A 23253-nucleotide genomic window follows, 5' to 3' on the forward strand; every position below is an offset into this window, starting at 1 on the left:
ACAGGCTCTTTGGATCCATTAGAAATTCCTTTTTCTCTCAGGACTTTAAATTTTTCCTAGTTTTAATTTGCTTCCCCTGGAAATTAAAGTCCTCCAATTATACCTCCCGGTAGCACACCATGACTCTGACCTCTATGATTTCAAATGTATTTCCCATATCTGAAATGTCCTTCCATTCCTTGTGTTTCTACTGGAAAAGTTCTGTGCGGCTAACATATTATCTCTGCAAAGTTTCCCCAACTTTCCTCAATAATCACTACTCCTTTATTCTTGTATATATCTGTTTCCTTGAACATATGTATTACAGTGTTCATGCACTATGAGAATTTGTATCTCCCTCACTAGAATGTGAACCTAAACAGAGATGTGTTATACGTATATTCCCAGCTTTTAGTATAATACAACCAAATATTTATTGACTAAAATGTACAAGCCATGGAAGATAATAATATTCAACCTGAATAAATACAAAAAATACATAGGAAAAAAATATTCTGTATAATAAAACCCCAATAAACTAAAATTATCAATGGATGGATATAATACAACATAGAATCCATCAAAAAATAAAAAGAAATTCATTCACATGACAGAAAAGTTCATATATGCAAAATGATATTTAGTTCTGCTAGTAATTAAAGATCACTTAAGATCTGTATGCCAACAGAAAGTTACAGATGACAAAAATCACACCTGTTCTGTATAAGACTAGCAATATCTTTAATAAAAATCATTTTCCTTCACAATTTCTCAAGATGAACACATAGGTATGTAAACAAATTAAACTATTACTTTCTATTAATTCGATACATCAATTCAAGTAAGTATTTTATCTTAAATTTTTTGTTTTTTTAATCTTAAGACCATCCTCTCTCTAGCTCAGAAGTCTAGCTTTCTAAAGAGAATAGGTTGGGGAAAAGAAGATCAGTTTGCAATAGCATCTCCAGCAGTACAGCAGCCAATGAGCTCTGGCACTGGGGCTGGAGCTGTTCCTGAACTCAAGTTACTCAGATCTGTGTCCCATTGAAAACAATAAAAAACACAAAACAAACCATTCAAAAATATTTTCATTTAACAGCCTTAAAAAATATAAACCAATAGAACTGTCAAACCAAATTTTGAGGCAAACCTAAACTAAAGGGAACAAAAGTCACTTTTTCTCTGAAGACATTAGCCAATGCCATCTACTTGTACCTCAGATCTTAAGCCTCATGGGACAAGGTGACCAAAAACAAAGATTAAGGACTGCCAACATAGGTAGTCTTTAGGAGACTTCGCACACACATTAAGCTGAGCCCACAAAAGATGACATTAGGTTGAAGTAACCAGAATTGGCCCACCATCTCTCTCCCAACAACATGAGAGGCTTTCTTGACACTGAGGAAAGCAGGAAAGGAAAAACATAGGAAGAATGATTATTCTGAAAAACTGTGGCCACCCCAGCTATATACGGTATGGATGGATGGACGAGGGAATCACAATACTAAGTAGAGTCTTTAAGAGACCTTGACTGGTAATAACCTCCCACCCCTCAGAAGCCTAACAGAAGCAAACAAAGAACCTGTCAGAGAGAGCACATGCATTCTGGAAATACACACACACAAAAAAAACAACCAAACGTGCATGAGGGCAACAACCGGTCAAAGATAACTAACTAGACACAAAAGGTATCATGCAACATGAATGAGGAAAAGCACAAACAGACATAGGGTGGGGTCGACTCCATCTATATTCCAGCTTCTCAGGAGACTCAGGGATTGTTTGAGTCCAGAAGCTTGAGGCCAGCCAGGACAACATAGCAAGACCCTGTCCCTGAGACAGAAAAAAAAAAAAAAGCAATAGCAGGAAAAGACCATACAGATTTTAAATATTTTAATTTCATATTAAGAAGCAACCTATAATGAATTAGAGAAAGAACAACAAACATTAAAATATCTGCAAGGAAGCCATGAAAAATAACAAAGCAGAACTGAAAAAGAACCAAAGAAAACTTTAAGAATTACAATAACCAAAATTAAAAACCCAGGGGACTGGGGTTGTAACTCAGGAGCAGAGCGCTTACCTAGCACATGTGAGACACTGGGTTTGATTCTCAGCACCTCATAAAAATAAGTAAATAAAATAAAGGTCCATTGACAACTAAAAAAATTTAAAAACCCAATAGGAGCAGAGGGTGTACAGTTCAGCGGTAAAATATCTGCCTATATGTAAAGCCCTGGGTTCAATCTCCAGCACCACAAAAAATAAAGGTCAGGGGTGTAGAATAGAATAGAGAAATACCAAACTGGGAAATAATTCTAGAGAAAAAAATCTGTAATTCAGCAGAGAAAGAACAAAAGAAAATATAGACCTAACAATGAGTTGGGAAAAACTAACAAGATCCATAACACATTTGACTAGAATCCCAGAAGAAAGGAAAAAGGAAGTTTAAAAGCAATAATAGGGCTGGGGATGTGGCTCAAGCAGTAGCGTGCTCACCTGGCATGCATGAGGCCCGGGTTCCACCCTCAGCACCACATACAAACAAAGATGTTGTGTCCGCGGAGAACTAAAAAATAAATATTAAAAAATTCTCTCTCGCATGCACACACTCTCTCTCTCTCTCTCTCTCTCTCTCTCTCTCTGTCTGTCTCTTAAAAAAAAAAAAGCAATAATAGCTGAGAATTTTTCAGAATTATACCAGACAACAATCTACAATTTAATAAGCCTAATGAAACCCAAGCAGAACAAATAAAAAGAATTAAACTCCCACACAAACTGAGAATGATCAAAGTCAAAGAGAAGTGACTGAAATAGAATATCTTAAAAGAAGCTTAGGAGCAAGGCCATCTGACCTTCAAAGGAGCTACAGTTTGACTAATATCTGACTTCTCAAAAATAAGAATGAAAGGCAGAAGACAGCAAAATGACATCACTTAACATGCTAAAAGAAATTACCTGCCCCAAAAAAAAAACAGCATTCTACATTCAACAAAAATATCTCAATAAAGAAGGCAATCTCTTTCCTCATTTTTTATTTGGGTTAAAGGGCAATTTTAACCAACTTTCTTTTTAAATGTATAGTAATAAAATTTAAAAATTCACTTCAAACTAATGCAACTTAAGAACAATTTGATATTTATGAAAAGATTTAATATATGCCTGAACAACTCCTTTATGCCAGTACTCATAAACACGTTTTTTACATTACTAATTGGTTATCTATATAATTGTGTCATGGTTCTTCAGATAGATGCAAAATTCCAAGGGTAATGGACCATTTATATTCATTGTTAGAGTTTCCTCCTACACGCTCACCCACATGCTTTACCCAGACTGGGAAGTAATTATTGACTGATAAAAGTCAGTGGTTAAAGACTGAATTCCTATGATAATAATTCATTTTTATCCAGATATTCTTGGAATATTATTTAAATGGTTTAACATAAAATGTCAGATTAACAAAGACTCTGATTTATATCACTAAGTATTGTAATTAGTAAATATTTTAAAGCAAAACTTTAATGAATGGTAAGTATGCTTTACAACGAAAGTAACCTACAGTTTGTTCCCACTCCCACCCAGTTTCCCTATGAACAAAGTTAACAAGTCTTTGAAATCTGCAACTGTTTCTTTAATTCCAAACTATTTATTTCAAGTACTCAGTTAATTGGCAGAATGCTGAAATCTCCACACAGTTTTCTTTTACTGAGCTTCAAATTTTCCTCTTTATGACATCTCCCTTATGTTATCTTCTGCAATAACCTTTTGGTGCACAATTAAAGGTCTCCCAAACTCAATCTTCTTTAAAGCTCCAACTGGCAAATGCCTTCCAAATAAAATAAAATAAAATAAGAGAGAAAGTAATTTTCTTTCCCCATTTTTACAATGCAGCCCAGTAGAAAATCATTCAACTTCAGTTGGTTCTTAGTTTTTAAACTATGTTGCACCGTGGTCATTTTCAAGGTCATTGGAAGACAGGCAGCCAAACTCGAATTCATGAAAGATATGATAAAGACTAGAGTCTTCTAAGTCAAGCATCTATCAGTAGCACATGACAAAACATGGCTTTACTTAGCTGGGGAGGAAAGGCAGAAGCTTGCTTGCAGTCAAAACAGAACAGTGGTATGGCCACATTTCTTCAAGAAAATGGAGAATGAAATAAAATAGTAAGAAAAAATAAGGTGAGAAAATTTAATTGATTTGTTGTGGTTTTCTCTATAGACTGAGTAATCAAATCTCAGCAATTAGGTTTAAATAATTAAGGTGTTAGTAAATTTGTATTTCCATCATATCTTTCAAATTTAGATGAATGGTAGAATACTAGTTATTTTTGTGCCTGGGGTAAAGGGACAAGAGATACTTAGTCCTGAAGATATTCAACTATGTACATTTGTAACTAAAAATATTAGAAGTCAGATTTATGGCTTTGACAAAGGGATGCTGTTAACCCAATTCAATATTTTCAGTTCTTTGAAAATTATTCAGTCATTTGAAGTTGCAGTTAACATACAATATACCATCCCTCAGAATATCTGTTACTTCCTTTCAACCTTCTTATCTTGTAAGATGCAGTTCAAATACTGTCATCTGAATTCTGCTTTCCTAGATGAATCCAGAACATAGCAGTACCTTTTCTTTTTCATAAGTCTTATAGATCATATCAAACACTCCACCACTGGATCATTTTACCTTGTTCTGTTTCCTAAATAAGAGTCTTTTCCTGCTCTCTTAAACTAAACATTTTAATGCATATCTTCTATCACATGCAACATATCACTGTGTACAAATAAATCATTTCTTAAATATTAGCCACAAAATAATATAAAGGACAGCAATGGCTCCAGAATTTCTATGTAGGATGCACTCAGGAGGATTCTACTAGGGAATTTATCTTAATAGTACATTTAATAGCAAGCATATACTTTCTATAAATTTTGAGTTAATTTGGGATAACTTGATGGGGAAGGACCTGATTAATTAAAGCCCCTCACCACTTCTTGATTCCAAAAGGGACTTTAAAAAGCGTTACCTCACCATTTCATTCATGTGCCCTGCATCAAGGAGGAGAAGGAGGCTCTTCACACATTTATCCTACTTCAAAGTCCAAAAACAACCTCTTTCTATTGAATATACCACTATCCCAAGTTACAGTTCTACCCCTAAACAGTCCTATAATGTTTAAGAGCTTTATCTGCACTTAAGATGTAAATTTCAGGAAGAAGCCTTGTGGCCACTCAGAAAGGACAGTGTTATTCAGGGGCATCCAGTTCTCAAATACTATAAATCTAAATTGTGACAGGAAGCAGCATTACCTGCACCTCCCAGGGGCCACTCTTCCATGCCTCTTCAATCCTAGCTCTACTTACTCTTCATCATTAAAAACATGAGCTGTGAGCAATGGCACACACCTGTGATTCCGGGAACTCAGAGGGCTGAGGTAGGATAGAAAGTTCAAGGCCTGCCTCAGCAACTTACCAAGATCCTTTTTCAATATAAAAAATAAATAAAGGGCTAGGGATATAGCTCACTGGTAAAGTACCCCTGGGTGAGAAAGTTAAGTGCTCACATCAGCCTAGAGTAGCCTATAACAATACTGTGAATTTCCCTATATCTCTATATAAGTTTCCTATATGTTCTAAATATGTATTTTATTTTCATTGTAAGAAAAATACCTTCTCTATCCAAAGCCTGTCCTCATAACCCACCTAAATGTAGCCATTTTATTTCTGTCTCAAAAATGCAAAGAGAGAAAATACTGAATTTATGCATCCTATATCCATTATATTGTGCTCTGTAATGATCTTGACTTTGATTTCTTTCTGAAAACATCAGTCACTTTATCTTATCTATACTTTCCTTCCTATTGTTAGTTTTCGGTTACCAAAAAAAAAAGGAACAGGCAAAATTTTTATTTCTATTTTGTAGAAATAAATAAGAGCAGCCTTGAAACACTTAAAAGAGAATTTTGATCCTGAATCTTATTCGCTTTGCATCTTGCCTCCAGTAAGATCATTACAACCCAAAAGTGATATAGCTTAAGGAATCCAGAAAACTGAGCAGCAAATTCAAACAGCTGTGTATGTGTTTGCATTCACCCATGATTCTCCTGTTCCTTACGCAAAGTATCATAATGGGAGCAAACATGTCTGCCAACACAAAAAAAGTTTTATTAGGCCTATCTGTCCTGCTTCCCTATACACTTACAAAGTAGGTTTAGTTATTTTTTGTTTGGAAAGTTTTTTTCTGTCTTGTTTTGTTATGTTTTTGTTTGTGTGTGTGTGTGTGTGTGTGTGTGTGTGTGTGTGTGTTTTCGACAAGAAATTATTCTTCTAGATTTTCCATATGAATCAAAATCTCCCACCTCATTGTTATACAGAATATATATATGATGTTGTGATGAGAAAAAGAAAAAAAAAAAGTGTGTCACATTAGATTGGATAGAGAGGATGGGAGAGGAGGGGAGGAGTAGGAGGGATATGAAGGGCAGCAGAATAGAATAGACAATATGATTGATGTATGTACATTCCATGTATGTATTGTATGTCAAAATACATTCTGCTGTCATGTATGACTAAAAAAATAAATAAAAATAAATCGTATGGTAAAAAAAAAAAATCTCCCCCTTACCTACCACAATCTAAACTCCATATATCAAGAACCAACTGAGGGCTGGGGTTGTGGCTCAGTGGCAGAGTGCTTGCCTCACACATGTGAAGCACTAGGTTCAATCCTCAGCACCACATAAAAATAAATAAACAAAATAAAGATATTGTGTCCATGTATAACTAAAAAATATTAAAAAAAAAAAAAAAAAACAAATAAAAGCTGGGTGCAGTGGCACACATCTGTAATCTCAGCAATTCAGGAGGCTGAGACAAGAGGATCACAAGTTCAAGGTCAACGTCTACAACTTAGAGAAACCCTCAGCAACTTAGAAACCTTATCTCAAAATAAAAAAAATCAAAAAAGGGTGGGAATGTAGTGCAGTGGTAAAGTGTCCCTGGGTTAGATCCTCAGTACCAAAAATAAAAGAATGAACCAAGTGAAAGCATCAGATGATAAAAATGAAAATAGGATAAAAATCTACAACTATTTCAAAAGGCAACACAAAAATTTGAAGCTTATATGGTGTGGTGTCAATAGTAATTTATCACTGCTTTCATTCATTTATTTATATCCCTTTCTATTCCCAAAAACACTTTTTAAATTCCCCAGCACCTACACAGTACCCTGAACATACTGTATATACACCATTTCTTAACCGAGTAGAATTTAGCAAGAAGAAAGGACCATCTGTAATCTATGCTATGAAGTAAACTCATTAATTTAGTTGGCCTTAAATATTGTCAAACTCTGAAGGGCTAAATGCACCACATTAAAACATAAATTACATTATCTCATACTTACACCTTATGCTCCATATCTTATTACCTCACCTCTAGAGTCCTAAAACATACAAAGCAGTGTTTAGAAGTAAAGACCTCAAAAGATTTTAAAAACTCCTGGCAAATCTCTTATTCAAATGAAAAAGCCATAAACTTCTCAGTTCATTCTTTTTAAGCAGCTTCACCCATCAGATTTCTGAAAGGTGAAAGGCATTTATCAACATTTATCCCATTTCTGTCCTTTCTAATCTGAGCTCCCTCAGAGTTATTTTCTCCACTCACCTCATTACTGAAATTTCACTTTCCATACTACTAATTGTAGTCTTGAGTTGTATTAACTTCATTACATTTCATAAATTATGGTAGGGTTGTTTGGGGGTACTTGGGGTATAATATTTGTTTTGTTTCAGCTCAAATTCAATATGCCAAAAGCCTCTAGCTTAGCTACCAATTCCAATTATCTAGTACTGAATAACAAACTAATCTAAAACGTAGCAGTTTAAAACAACAACCATTTTATTAAAGATCCCAATTTTATTGGTAAGGCAGGTAGGTATTCAAAAAGAGGCAATCCATCTGTTTCATGAGGCATCAAACAAGCCTAGTAGGAGTACTGAGCCACTGACTAGACTGATCTGAAGAGTCTAAGGTGGCTCCACATATTACACCTTGGTGAGAATAGCTGAAAGGCTTGGGCTCAGCTGGAATTGTGGAGGAGTCCCAGCTAAGTCTACCCTAACCCAGCTAAAATTTTAGCCTAATTCAGCTAAAAGGCATTCAGCTAGGACTGTGGACATGGCCTCTCCAACATCACAGTTGCCAGTTTATTCTGGGTTTTAGAACAGACCTCTCCAGCAATCTGTCTGAGCAAATGTAGTTAAATTTCTACTAGGGCTCCAAAAGGAGAGTACTGCAAAGACAGGAAATGGAAGAAACCACTTTCTAAGGTCTCTATCCAGAAACTACTAAAGTGCCACTTCACCAATATTTATTTGTCAGAACAGTTGCAAAACTCACTAGGCCAATGGCTTGTGGGAGGAGAATAGAACATATTTATTAGATACTGAGTTTCAGTTGGGGAAAATGAGAAAGTTCTAGAGATACAGGTGATAGTTGCATAACAACACTGTAAATATAATTCAGTATATATTATATTATGGATTGAACCACAATATAAAAGGGAAAAAACCCTCAGATTCAGGGAGAGGTGACACAGATCCTACCTCTTAGTGAAAAATTATCAAATAATTTGTGGTCATCTTTTGTTTTATTTTTTGTCATGCTGGGGAATCAAACCCAGGACACCATGCATGCTACAGGGCCTGGTGCATGCTATGCAAGTAAGTGCTCTACCACTGAGTCATAGCCCCAGCCCAAATTATGGTTATCTTTAATTCACTACACCAGCCAAAGTGACCTCTTGGAAGGCAAAATATTCATTAGATAAAAGCATAAATACTCCCTCCTAAATATCTCCATTATCTATATGATACTTAGCTACAAGGTTATAAATATATTTTCATGACAGTACTGATAGAAAATAGGGAATATTACCATACTCATCCTTTGTGTTTATTTCAATCACACTGAGAAATTGTTAAAACTCAAATGAAAGCTCCAAGATGAGATAAAACTGAAAAACCTACTTTGTAAATTCCAGACACTCTAGTTTGCAGCTGGGCTGGATGTTAAATGGAAACATTCCTCCTATTCTGAAACCCAGAAAACTAGCAACCTTCTAGAAAGCCTTTGAACTTGAAAGACAGAGTATGTATGATTCTTCGAAATCTTATCTATCTGTACATTTTTTTTTCTGTTCTTTACCTTCTCCAATGTCTACTGAACCAAGACTTTCATCCTCCTCCTCAAGTTTGCCTGATAAGTTTTAATGTAACAAAATCAATCTAATTTCCGTAAGTATATAATTAGCAAAAAAGTGACCCAAATCTTGAATTTTAGACCCAGTTTGCTAGTTCACAATTATCTCTTGAACCATCCATTTTATATGGCTATTAGCACAAACTTAGACACAAAGAACAAACTGCTGAATATTTAAACTTTATAATGAATACTCAAAAGGCTAAATATTTTCTGAGGAACACCTGTAAGTGGCTAATTCATTTATTTATTCCTTTGTTCAACCATATTAAGTACCCCCTAAGGGCCAGACGTTGTGTTTGACATTGAAGAAGACATTAAGGGTCCATTGCTCTCAAGAGACTCAGAGCTCACTCCAAACAGGCTGGTGATGACCCACAAGTATAAGAGCTCTGATAAAAGATACACAGAGTACTATAAAAGAGCACAAAAGAGGGGGTTTTATGCCAGACTGAGGGGGGGGGGGGGGGGAGGAAGGCGGGGAGAAGGATGGGAATCCCAGAAAGACAATCTGTGCAAACTGAGACACAATTGATGAGGCAGAATTAGGTAAAAAAGAAAGAAAAAAATCTCCAAGGTCAAGGTAGGGAAATATGTTTTCAAAACAAACAATGTTCATTACAGTTGGTCCATAGAGTTGACAAAAATAGTGGTAAAGAAATGAGATTAGATGGGGCTGGAATTGTGGCTCAGTGGTAGAGTGTTTGCCTCACACATTTGGGGCACTGGATTCGATCCTCAGCACCACATTTAAAAAAAAAAAAAGTAAATAAATCAAATGAAGGCATTGTGTCCATCTACAACTAAAAAAATTTTTTTTAAAAGAGAGAGAGATGAGATTAGAGAGGTAAACAGGGGTGAGAACATGAGGCAACCTGTTGAGAATTTTAAACATTACCATTATGCTAACATGTAATTAATAGAGTTGTAAAGGGGCTGCAGAATAGATGCACACAATAATATCTGCACATGATCATATCTTGCTTCAGAGCAAAGAATGGGCTAAGGAACACCTGTAAGTGGCTAATTCATTTATTTATTCCTTTGTTCAACCATATTAAGTACGGTAACCCACCCTAGAATTATAACAGTGAGTAAAGCTAAAAGGCTGAACTCAGGTGTTAATCTTGGCTAGGTTAAAAATCAAAGTACTCTATTACTCATTTTCCTATTCCATAGTAACTTGTTGTATTCTTCTCAGAACCAGAAAATAACTGAATTTAAATGAACCTCCCCTTTTACCCTTAAGATTCAAGTGCAAAAAGGAATCATGATCAAGCTCCCCCAATCGTTCAGCTGTTAATCTAGCATCACCACGTTTATCTATATATATTCCTGACTCTCCCATACTACACAGTAAGAAGCAAGATTTGGACTAAAATTTTATTCATTTTAATAAGACTTTAGTATTTCAAATTCTATTAGCTTATATAATTAAAGTTTTTATAACTTCTTTTTATAGTACATATATTTATAGCACTTTTAAATGACTCAAGTGGGTACTGAATTCCATCAATGTTCTCCATATACACACATGCACACTCACACACACTCAAACACACACACATACAATCATTTTACAAATCTTGCGCAAAAACTGTAGTGGTAACAAATAAAAATAACAATAGTTAACATTTATTATGTGTTTATTATGTGCCAGACACTATTCTAAAAGTTTTATAAAATATATTACCTTATCAAGGCTTCCCAACCTTATGAGGTAGTATAAGGTAGTAAGCAACTCTATTCTTCATTTTGCAGATGGGGAAACCAAATGAAAGAGGAAAAACAACTAGTTAGTGGCAGTGCCAGTGTTATGGTGTGCATAGGAGGTGTCCCCCAAAAGCTCCTGTGTTAATGCAGGAATATGCAGAGGTGAAATGATTGAACTGTGAGAGCTGTAACCTAATCAGTCCATCCTAGTTTGAACAGAATGTCTGGGTGGTAACTGTAGGCAGGAAGGGCATGACTGGAGGAAGTGGGTCCCTAAGGATATGCCCTGCGAGGGTTCATCTTCCCTGAAGTGCCTTCTCCCTTCCCTCTCTCTGCTTGTTAGCCACCATGAGTGGATCAACACTCCTCTACCACACCCTTCAACCATGATGCTCTGCCTTACCTTAAGCCCACAGCAATGGAGTCATCCCACCACAGACTCAATTTCTGAAACCATGTAACAAAATAAACTTTCTTTCCTCTAAATTGTTCTTGTCAGGTATTTTTATGACAGTGACAACAAGCTAATCAACACACCCATAATAGAACACTAGAGCCTGTGCTCTTCACTCCACAATATACAAACTCTGGATTATCCCCTTTTAGACAGTATGCTACCTCATCATATGGCCCTTGATCCTGGTGCAGTTCAAAGCAGAATTCATGTCTATATCTCAGATCTTCTAATACCCTGAGTCTTAAACACAAAACTCTATAAACATTTTCTGTTACTAAGCCATGTATATATGACTCAGATTAGGGGTGATGCAATTTCTACCTTTGTTTTCCTAGTCTGGACCTTAATCAGTCACAGACACCTGACCAATCTATGATTTTCTTTATTCTAAGGGATTGGGGGAGCCAGGAGCACATACCTGTAATCCCAACAACTTTGGGAGGCTGAGGCAGGAGGACTGCAAGTTTAAGAGGAGCCTCAGCAACTCAGGGAGACCCTACCTCAAAATATAAAATAAAAAGGGCTGGCTGGACATGTAACTCAGTGGTAGAGTGCCCCTGGGTATAATCCCCAATAATAGAAAAGAAAAAAAGACAATCTAGAAAGAATTCAAAAGCTAGGTGCATAGACCCAAATTCTTGTCACTTACTAAACTAAGGTGATCCTTAATAAAGGTTTAAAAGAATTCTAAGATGATGCTCTTGCATCCTTGCCTTAAAAGTGACCTGATGTCTGCTTTTTGCCATATCTCAGCTTGTAAAAGGAAGGTTTGATCACCTGTGAGGTGTAAGGGGAGCCTGGCATACCTGTCCAATACATTCCACCCATTTCTACGCATGGTTTGAATGTGCATGCACAAGTCTCTATACCCTTGTACTGTTTTTTGATTCACAGTAGGAAAAAAAAACATGAGGAAAAAAATCAAAGATCTATAGGACTAACAATGGTATGACTATAGAATCTAATGAGCTCAGTTTTTAAAAAATGGGCAATGTTCATACCTTAAACTTTAAGAATACAGAAATTCTTTTTTTTAATATTTATTTTTTTAGTTGTAGGTAGACACAATACCTTTTTATTTTATTTGTATGTGGTACTAAGGCTCTAACACAGTGCCTCACACATGCCAGGCGAGCATTCTTTCTGAGCAACAACCTCAGCCCCAAAACTGAAATTCTTGATGATGACTTAAACAACAAGTCTTTGGTGCATGGCATTTATGATTTGCCCTGCCCTGTAACACACTGAAAGTATATGGAAAACCAGTATTTGTTATTTCTTAAATTTATGTCTTAATTAGTTTGACAAGTTGATTTTAAATAATGAAAGCCATCTCTAAAAGGTCCATTTAGACTTGTGCAGATAATCAGCATCTGCCTCTAATCAAACTGAGATGATTAGCAAATTAAACCTTTTAATTAGCATTTTGCATAATTTAAGCAAATTATGCTTCTTAGGTTTAAGAAGGTGAAACAGGGTGAATTTGTCAGTTAGAATTCCTTTAAACCTTTATTAATTATCTAATTTTACCACATATATAGTAAAATAAAGAAATACAAATTCAGTTGAACTTTATTTGCTGAAACCTAGCATTTAGCAACATTTAGGCTAATTCTCTCATTTGGGGAAAATTAAATATGAAACTCAAAAGAGAAGAAAAATAACTGATTTCAGTTTTTATTAACTCCCCAGAGGTAAGCTTCACCCATGCTAGAATCAAATAGCATTTTTTAAGAAAAAGAAAAGAAGGAAGGGGAAAAGAGAGGAATAGAAGAAGGAGCAAAAAGAGCCTCTTTCTACTTCTGCCACTTGATGCTGTAGAAGCCAGGGTTATTATATTCACCACAGAGTCAATCACACAGCTGTAAGGAAAAGTATTCACAGAAAGGTAAGCAGCCTGTCAATTTTCTTTGTTAGACAGAGAGAAAGCAAAGGACAAGAAAGTAGCAAAGCTGCCATTACAACACACTAAGCTAATTGATTACTTTCTCTCTCATACAGAACGATGCCTGCCCAAAACATTCCTATTCCCTAACAAAATGAAAGTAAGTAATGTTGGAATTTCATAAACAAAAGTCAGGGAATAAATAACAAAATCTTAAGGGATGGTTGAAAAAGTATCTATCTTTTCTTTTTCTCTCTTACCATTTCTAATATATATTAAACCCCACTTGCTGATAAAGACATGGTCTTGTAGACACCTCCTCTGTTCTAGAATCCAATCCCTTACCAAAAAAAAAAGAAGCAGCAGCAAAATTCAAAAATAGACTTTCCTAATGATCAGAGATAGCAACCTACTAAAAACTTCAAATAAATCATATCTCTATCCTACTATAAATACTTCCTAAATTATGGATCTTCTTTTATGTGTGTGCATGAACACGCACCTGTGTTGCAAAGGGAATGGTAAAAAGAAAAGAAAAATAATCATGCTGAAGTTATACTAAAAAGAAATAAGAAGCTGAATTCTAATCCATTTTAAATAATATACAACAAACTCAATGAAATCCAGGACAGATAGAATAAGAAGCTATCCTTTCTAAATCCAAATTCCAATCTATTTGTATATAAATTCTATTACATCCCTGAGCAACCTGTATCTGCAGAGCCCAAACAATAGTTCTGATGTATACTAGTCAACCAAATAGTTCCAAAATAGTTTCCTTAAGGACTTACTCAAGTGGCAATATTTTTAATATAATTTACAGCGCTTAGCAACTACAGGCACTTACAAAATATTAGTGGGTTCATTGCCTATGACACATATTCAACTGAAAATACTAATTTCTCTTAACTCTTAAAATATATGTAAATATAAAAAGGTTTAAATACTAGATATATCTGTGCTTATTAGCACTTGTTTGTATTCACTTACTATTTAACAATCCCCTGTACCTGTTTATTATTAAAGCAAAAGGAAGAAATATACAAAAACTGAAAAATGAGAACTTTTTTCCCCCTTCTATACTGAATGAACTATTGGAAGTTGAAGTACAGTACTTTGGCTCCCCCAAATGACACTTATAGAGCATAGTAAACTGGGAATAGGAAAAAAAAATCTGATGCCAAATACAAAGGAATTCTTTGTAGCTCATTGTCATTGAAAGAAGTCTGTCAAGAACTAGATCAGTTTTAATATAATCACCTCTCATTTATCCTGCTCCCTACCTAATCCAAAAAATATAATGATAGCTGTATATTCTAAGAGTTTATCTCTAAGTTCCAAAAGATAAAGGAAATTATATATGAAAGAGTAGAAAAGTGAAGGTGAAACTATGGTCCGAATATCAAGAGGTATTAAATATCAAGAAAAGTAAGGGCTTTACAGAAAAATACCTAAAAGTGAATCACATATTTATTTTTTAAAAAATTAGTTCCAAGATTATTCAAAAGTCAAAATGTTGGGGCTGGGGTCATGGCTCAGAGGTAGAGCACTTGCCTAGAATGTACATGCCTCAGCACCACATAAAAATAAATAAAGATATTGTGTTCAACTACAACTAAAAAATAAATATTCCAAAAAAAAAGTCAAAATTTCTTTTTTTTTGTACCAGGAGTTGAACTCAGGGGCACTCAGCCACTGAGCCACATCTCCAGCCCTATTTTGTATTTTATTTAGAGACAGAGTCTCACTTTTGCTGAGGCTGGCTTTGAACTCGAAATTCTCCTGTCTTAGTCTCTCAAGCTGCTGGGATTACAGGCACGCACCACCATGCTTGGCAAAATGTTCTGATTTGAAAAATTAAAATATCCTTCTGAGAACTCTGTCAAAATTCTGTTACTTTGCAATCTTAAATCTCAACTTAGGTCTCAACTCTCCATTTCCTTATTCACTCAGCCACTGCAGTTATCTCATCATGGTAAATTACAACACTTTATTCAAAAACTCTCAATAATTCCCTCCTGCCCTTCTCCTATCTAGCTAACCTTACCCCCCACTCTTTTCCATAATTTAATGACATAAAAATGTAAAACCACAACCACACTAACATGGAAAACACATGAATGTATTTCCTTTAAATAAAAAAGGTGAAGATATCATTAAGTAAAGTATATGACAAGTAGGAGACCTCCAGAGAGATAGGGGTTATACTATGGCTAGGAAAAAGATGAGATGATAGAACTATGTCTGTATTCAACTTGGAAAAAGGAGAAAGAACTACACTGTACTTAGGAAAAACAGGCTCTGCTATTGCTGGACAAGGAAAGAAAGGAACCAAGGACCCTCCACTACCAGCTGATCCTGCCATCCAGTTAACCTTCTCAAAGGGGCAAGAATAAGAGATCACTCTAACCCATCCATCTCATCCCAAACCATTCCTAGGCTTCCCTCATGTTTAACTTCAGGGCCTGTAGACAAATTAAATCTCAGAAGTTCCCTAGTTCAAACGCAAAGTTTTCTCAATGGTTTATAATGTTTGAAATTCTTCTATGTTACACCATCATCCTCATCATCAATTAAAATGGAAATAAATAAAATTAACCTGAAATTCTTTTCTTCAAACTGGCTATTTTAAGTTATAATCATAAATGGATGATTTTCGAAACCTTTACAAAAGTGATACAAAGACCAGAAACCTTACTATATGAATGGCACAATCCCAAGAAAAAGGCATCTTAATTAATGCTCTATGAAGACACCTCCAAGGGAAACAGACAGAACTGGAAATCCATCTATAAGCTCTGTGAGCAGACTGGCAGCCTCATTCCTTCCTAGCTGAGAAGTTTGCTCACCCTACTCCACTGGGATTCTGGGACTCTACATTCACAATAGTTGAAGAGCTTTGAACTCTGTTTATGAAGAAGACTACAAAGAAGTATTATTGTCATGCTGCTTTTGGCTCTCTCCTTCATCTGCTATGCTCACAGTTCTTATGAGTACTGACAGTATGTGATATCGAGGGTTTAATTTAAGATTATTTTTCACAAGAAGTGGGAAAACAACCAGATCTAACTTTAGTTATATAAACAGTGTGTCTGGGATGATAACTATTAGTAAGAAAAATAATCTGATTTTTTAAAGAAGGGGAAATTTCAAGAAAAAAAAAGTATAACTATAAGCAAAAACTACCTTAAATCTTACAAAAAGAAAATAAGAAACATGCTATGGTCAGTGTTTATAATACTACAGGCAAGAATCTAATAGAATCAAACTTGGGGATCAGCAAAGCTTGGATGAAATTAGTTGTTCACAATGCTATGAGACCCAATGCTACCCTTTAATATTTTAGCATTTAAAATGTTACAATACCGACTTTACTATCTCAAAATAAAATTCAAAGATATTTTTTGAATCAATAGAACTCCATAATTAAATACAAAAGAAAAATAAAAAAATAAAAGCAAAGTAAATAAAAGCACTAAAGGACTTGTGTAGAGTAGTTAGGTATTGCATCCATTAATAGAAACCACCTACCAATACAAACTGATATAGCATAGGTATTGGTACCTTTTTTCAAAAAGAAAAGGTAAATAACTCACAGAAACAAAGTATTATCTTCCATCAGTTCATAAGATATTTTAATTCTAAGAACAATAAAGGTATACCAAAAAACATGGAGAAAAAAAGCAATTTATGTGGATTTATAAAACAATGTTTGAATCCAGATGCAGATCATTACAAGCAGTTTGGCCTTGGAGGCTTTGTTTGACCACATAAATATGAAAAGCCAAGAATGACATCAGCAAATGCATTCTTATACAGAACTATATCCAAGCCCTTCACTGCAGGAACTCCATCACTCCTGTCTCCCGTCATTTAAATGCCTGTAATACCTGTCAATCATGGTTACCACCATCAAAAGTACCACAAAGATGTCTAAAACACTAGTAGAGAAACTATATCCCCTATAGTTCAGAAGCCCTAGACTAAACCATCCTCCAGAAAGGCTCAGTTTGAAACAATCAGTAGGACTCCCTTGATGCTATCTCTCTTGTACTATACAAAAGAAAACCTACAAGTCCTTAACTACCTTTTCCTAAGTGATTGAATTATTCCTACCTCAAGCAGAATTTAAGGATTGAATTTTGGTTTACAATGATTTTTGACATGCATCAGTTGTTGATCATAAACTGAAACATATAATATAATCCCAAAACATTTTTAAAGGGGTAAACAGTACCACAGAAGAAAAGCTAAGAATATAGAAAAATTGTAGCTAAACAACAAATCCCTCAACAACTAAGCTGTATAAATATAATGTTTTCCCTAGTGATAGCATGCATATCATATTGGGAAAACTACTTATGGTATATTTAATATATTTAGTTTCCAGCTCTACCAAGAACTGTCAGTTAAAATAAAACATCTTAGTAAAATTACAGTTAATGCTTTAATTTTCTACATTAATGTAAATCTCTAAACTCACACCTGTGTTTGTGTATCCCTTTTGATGAGCCCTGTCACCTTCAATGTCAGCATTTATCCCACTTCATTTCAGTGCTAGTTAAGTACTATCTGTGAAGAAATCTGTTCATACATTTAGTAACATACTTTGTAATTCACACATATCAAAATATCTAGAAGTCTGTCTTAGGGCAAAAGTTACTTAACCTTCCTGCTCTTCAAGTTCTTCCTGGAGCTCTTGTAAGGATTAAATTATGTAATCTATATAAAGCACTGAGTAAAGTGCCTGGCACTCAGTAAACACATATCAAAGGTTAGCTACGAGTGATTAATTTATCTTCTGCCTCCTTATATCACTGGACAAATTCAGACCTTAATAAGTCCACTCTTTATTCAGTCATCAATAAATAATCCTTCTTAAGGAAATAAGGACCCCATCCAAGTTTGGGGACAATCACTGGGTTTTATAATATTCATATTGCAGTTTTAAGCCTTGAATCAACTAAAAGGAAGCTGAAATACATGTGGCTATTAAGCTTCAATAGAGATTACAGAAGAATTCTCTTGCCCAAAAGCTTCATGGGAATGAAGACAGCATGCTCTGAACAGAGGTAAACAGGAAACAAAGCCAGAGAGGCAGATATCAACAGTTGAAGAATGCCACTAATTTCTTAAAACCAGGGAGATTAGCAATCAGCAGCAGGTAAAGAATAAATGGAGAAAAAGTCCATGCTTTCTAATACGTAGGGAGTAGCAGAATGGTATGTATACAGGGCCTGGGCTAACAGAATATCTGTTGTTACTATAATTATAACTCAGACTTATCCAGTGATTAAGAACACAAAAGTATTATTTTGTATAACTCCATTAGCCCTCCACATGCCTAATTCTCATTCTCATGCAAAAGACCTATGTTAAGACAATCTGACCTAGAACTGAACTAGTCCATGACACAGCAATTCAGCCAAAAACAAATTTCTAGGCAACCTGTGGGCAACAGGAAAAGGTTTGGTAGATTACGGATTGAAAAAAATAATGTCTACATACAAAAGCTCAGAAACTTTTCCAGGACATCTTCAGAAAATGTGAATAACACTTCATGATGTTAATGTTTAATTACAGAGAATATTTATCACTATAGATGATATATAGTAAAATTAGTTTCATTCTTTTAGGATCCAAATATATGCATGTATATATATGTACATACACAGAACATTGTAATACATTTAGGACAAAACTCTATATGGAACTAATTTAAAGTCATACCTTTTTTTCAAGGGCAAAGTCACAAGCATAGTCATCAAATAATCAGAATATAAGATATTATGTATATATAAACTATGTTAGAACTTTAAAAAAGAGAAATGAATTTCACAAATTATTTTGAGAACTTTTGCATATGTTAAATTTAGCCTTCAAGAGTAAATTCAGTTTGAAATTTCCCACATAACCATAGTATCTCTAGGTTTAAACTATCTTATAATGAGCAGGAAAATCCAAATTCTGTGAATTCTAAAATCTTATCACTAAAGACCATCTGCCATGTTTTTTACAGCTATACACAGAGTTACATAGTTAGGCCTCAATTAACTAAAAATTCAATGAACAATTTCCTATTCTCCATATATAAAACAACAATATTTTAACTATAGCTACCCAATAATGTCAAAGACCACTATGAGGACAATAGTATTAGGTTTGTAGAGTAGACTTATAAAAAAGGAAGTCCTCTGTGAATATCATCACTTAATCATTTATAAAGAAGTCAAAACTATGCATTTGTAACAGAAATGCATAAAGGGCTCTGTCTAAATCATTAATTTTTCTATTTAGATACAGAACAGGTTGAAATTTGCTAGCCAATATAATCCCTTAAAACCAGCTGGATGGAAAAAAAAACTCATTTCATATATAACATATATATCTATCATCTAATATTTAACCTGGAAAAGGATAAGAATTCCATGTTACTATACTCATCTTAAAGACGTCTAATGTTCACAAAACAGACAAACCTTCGCAATGTTACTACTATTTATATTGTTCTCATACTACTATTTTCTTGAGGAATTAATTCAAAATTAATTTATTCACTGCACCATATCTGGAACTGTCAAACTAACTTATTGTTCAGCCTTGGAACATAAAACAATTTACTTCCCCAATCAGAAGATAAATTTGATCTTTAACAAGGAATTTCTTCTTTTTTTAATAAATTTTTTAAGTTGTAGTTGGACACAATGCTTTTATTTCATTTATGTATTTATTTTTATGTGGTACTGAGGATCGGATCCAGTGCCCCGCACATGCTAAGCGAACGCTCTACTGCCAAGCCACAACCCCAGCTCCCAGGGGATCTTCTTGACCTAACTCTAGTCATGCTCATGAATCCCCTTTTTGACAAGACCTGTTTATCAGTTTAACAAGAATCCTACACAGTCATGTTAGGAAAAATCCTTTACCCTTTCTCTGATCACCCTCAATATCTTATCACCTTTGTTCACCTTTAGAAAAAAATCCTAAAGTCATATTAGCAAAAAGTTACCCTATCTCTTCCTAATTTCCCATCTGCCTACACTACCCACCACCCCCCAGCTCCTTGGCTATAAAGCTCTAACATTTTTTTCAAGGGCAAAGTCACAAGCATAGTCATCTTGTATACATAGGTATTCAGTGTTCAGCTCATTTCTCTCCTATATTATAAAACCCTACTATAGTCCCCCACTCCTTGAATAAAGTCTTCCCTTCTATCTTTGACAAGTGACATGAATAACATTTTTTCTTTAATATCCTTCATATTATTAATCCTTTCCCCCTCAGTTCCTTTTATGTCTGAAACTGCCATAAAGAGTATTCAAAGAGTTTGTCTTAATATCCCGTCTCACTCTTCACCAGTCTCCACTTCTACACCTCTCATAGCCAGTAGCTTGACAGAGTACTATGAAGAGCTTCCAGGATTATCAAACACTCTCGTTCATTAGCCTGCTCTACTCTCACTTCTGCATGTCCTGCCTCAGCTATATCATCAGATCTCTTATTGGCTGAAGTTTACTGGATCAAAAGATATAAAGATATACATATCTCACCAATTTGCAAGCACCACACTAAAACCACTTGGCAACTTATTAATACGCTTATAATAACTTGAGACCTCAATGGTAGGCATAAAGAGTTGTGTATATCATATGAATGAAATTTTCATATTTTAAGCAACAGAAAAGGAATAGACCGCATTGATGAATGCACTTTCCAAGATCTAAAACCCAATTAACAATGAAAACAACATAATAAAGGCCAAATGGTCAGAAAACCATGACTCTCAAGGCCAATTTGCAAATATCTAAGAAATAATGATTAACAAGTGAATACCAAAACCATTCTAAGATTCCACAACTGTAAAAATTAAATCAATGTTCCAATGTTAACTGGAAGAAAAGCATCTAAAAGTTCCTAATAAATTCATGATTGACATTTGTAGTAACAAATGACAAATTAAACTTTAATTCATGTTCATTGAAAAGAAGTTACCAGCCAAGAATGACATGAAATATTTTCTAAGACAGAAGAAATTAAGGTTTCAAACTATAAAGGATAAGCAATGTTAAATGCTAGATTCAGGATAAGAAAAACTATTTCAAAATAAGCAAAACTAAACAATTCAAAGTTTTACATGAACTTGTTTGCAGAGAACCAGGAAATAAGGTAGCCAACCTTACTTGCCTTTACTCAAAAATTCATTTCCTTGAACATAAAGGCAATTGAATAATGCTAATTCATTTTAATATGCAATGTTGTTTCCATTTGGCACATAGAATACGCATTTTTCCTGTCCCTGCCATTCTGTAATACTCTAATGAAAAGTATCCTTCCATTTGATCCACTGGCATTTCAAATTTAAAAAAAAGCTTTGACGGTCCTAAGGAAGTTTTAAAAAGCATCCAAGTAAATTATAATCTGCTGTCAGACTCTGGACAGCAACAGCACAGAAACCCTTTGTCTACATGGCTGACAGCTGTCAAAGCCTGACCTTTCCCTAACTGACCAAGTGAAGCAGCCTTAATAGAATCTGTTTAACCATACCAATTCACCTTTGTTGCAATTCAAAATCAATCAACTCAGCAATGAGAGATCCAAAACATTCTCCATACATGGCAACATTCACTCATTTCTAATCCTTCATAGAAATTTCATACTTAAAATCCAAGTTATGTACATAAAAGCCAAAGAATGAAAAATATCAGTTTTTCCTTTTTGTACACTTTTCTGTCATATGTCATAAAGATCTACTATCCCCTACAAATTCGAGTATAGACTAAAAAAGCTAAATTATAGACACACAGCCTGAGTCTATAGTAGAACACGGTTCCAGATCTGATAACTAACTTCATTTATATTTTACAAATTTTTGTCCAGTAAAAGCACAGAAGCCAGTAAAATCTAGGCAAAGAAATTAATGATCCTTTTTCTACACATATTTCTCCATCAAAGCAAACACAATGCAACTTAGTTATTAGTATTACAACTCTTCCTAATGTAAAACTATTTATTTTACATAAGGAGATCAATATAAAAATCATTGTAGCATTAAGGAAACTGAAAAGACAAAGACATGTGTCCAATCAGTCTACCAGTACTCTAAGTCCAGGTAAACTCTAAAACACTTGTGCCAGTAATCCACCTTCTGAGACATGGAAACAGAATGGCCCCATGGTTCTCCAACCCCCACTATTTTCTTCTGTCTGGATAAGAAGCAGTAGATATGTCAGAGACTATCTCATGTAACAAATGCTAATTATTTCCCCAACCCTTGCTTTGTTCTGAATATAAATGCATCACTAATACCCATTTTGAAATAATAGTTTCCAAAAGCAAACCAGATATTCTAACCAAAATGAAGAAAATATGCATGTTCCTATTAATGAAATGTTAAAAGTTAGGAAGTACTAAAATGAAGTGTGAAGAGCTCTTACAGGCACCTGCAGCAAAGCTAATCAACAGCACCCAAATTCAAGCACCTTAATTACTAGCATCAGAGGCCATGGGAGAGAACACATGAAAGAAGAGAGAAAAAGAAAGTTCTCTCCTGGGGAAGTGATTGCAGTCTACCACAGGAATGGCTTTTTCTGTCAGGCCTCCTGCAACAGTCTCACTCTGGCTTTCGTGAATCTCCACCAATCACGCATACTTGATCAAAATTTACATTCTACAGTTTAAATTTCGAAAGCATAAGGCATTAAGTTTTCTACATTCTACAAACCTCCACTCATGTTCTGCTGAACCCACTAAAAGCAACACCTCCTCATCCTATTGCCGCACTGAGAATCACTGAACTAGAAAAAACAAAACAGTCACACAAGAAGCCAAAATTACTGTTCCCTATAGAAATTGTACAAGACTGCCTAGTATGTAAAAATGTGGATATTAATTTTCCCTTCATTCAACTTTTTGGTTTTATTCATATTTCTTATCTTATTTTATTTTTTTTAAGA

At 34.8% G+C, this 23253-nt stretch overlaps 1 protein-coding gene across 5 annotated transcripts in view; it reads right to left on the reverse strand.

The window, feature by feature from the left end:
* The window catches only part of Prim2 (DNA primase subunit 2), a 279302-nt gene that overhangs the window by 244118 nt on the left and 11931 nt on the right, over positions 1 to 23253 (reverse strand). The window contains exon 7 of one of the 5 annotated variants that reach the window (XM_027938282.3): positions 3592 to 3808. The exons of the other annotated variants lie outside the window; for them this stretch is intronic. Within the exon in view, the coding sequence (XP_027794083.1) occupies positions 3776 to 3808 (33 nt within the window). The 3' untranslated portion in view covers positions 3592 to 3775. Of the gene's footprint in view, positions 1 to 3591; positions 3809 to 23253 lie in introns of those variants that run through there. 5 annotated transcript variants of the gene reach the window in all.

The sequence above is a fragment of the Marmota flaviventris genome, chromosome 6, assembly GCF_047511675.1.
Source record: "Marmota flaviventris isolate mMarFla1 chromosome 6, mMarFla1.hap1, whole genome shotgun sequence".
NCBI lineage: Eukaryota > Metazoa > Chordata > Mammalia > Rodentia > Sciuridae > Marmota > Marmota flaviventris.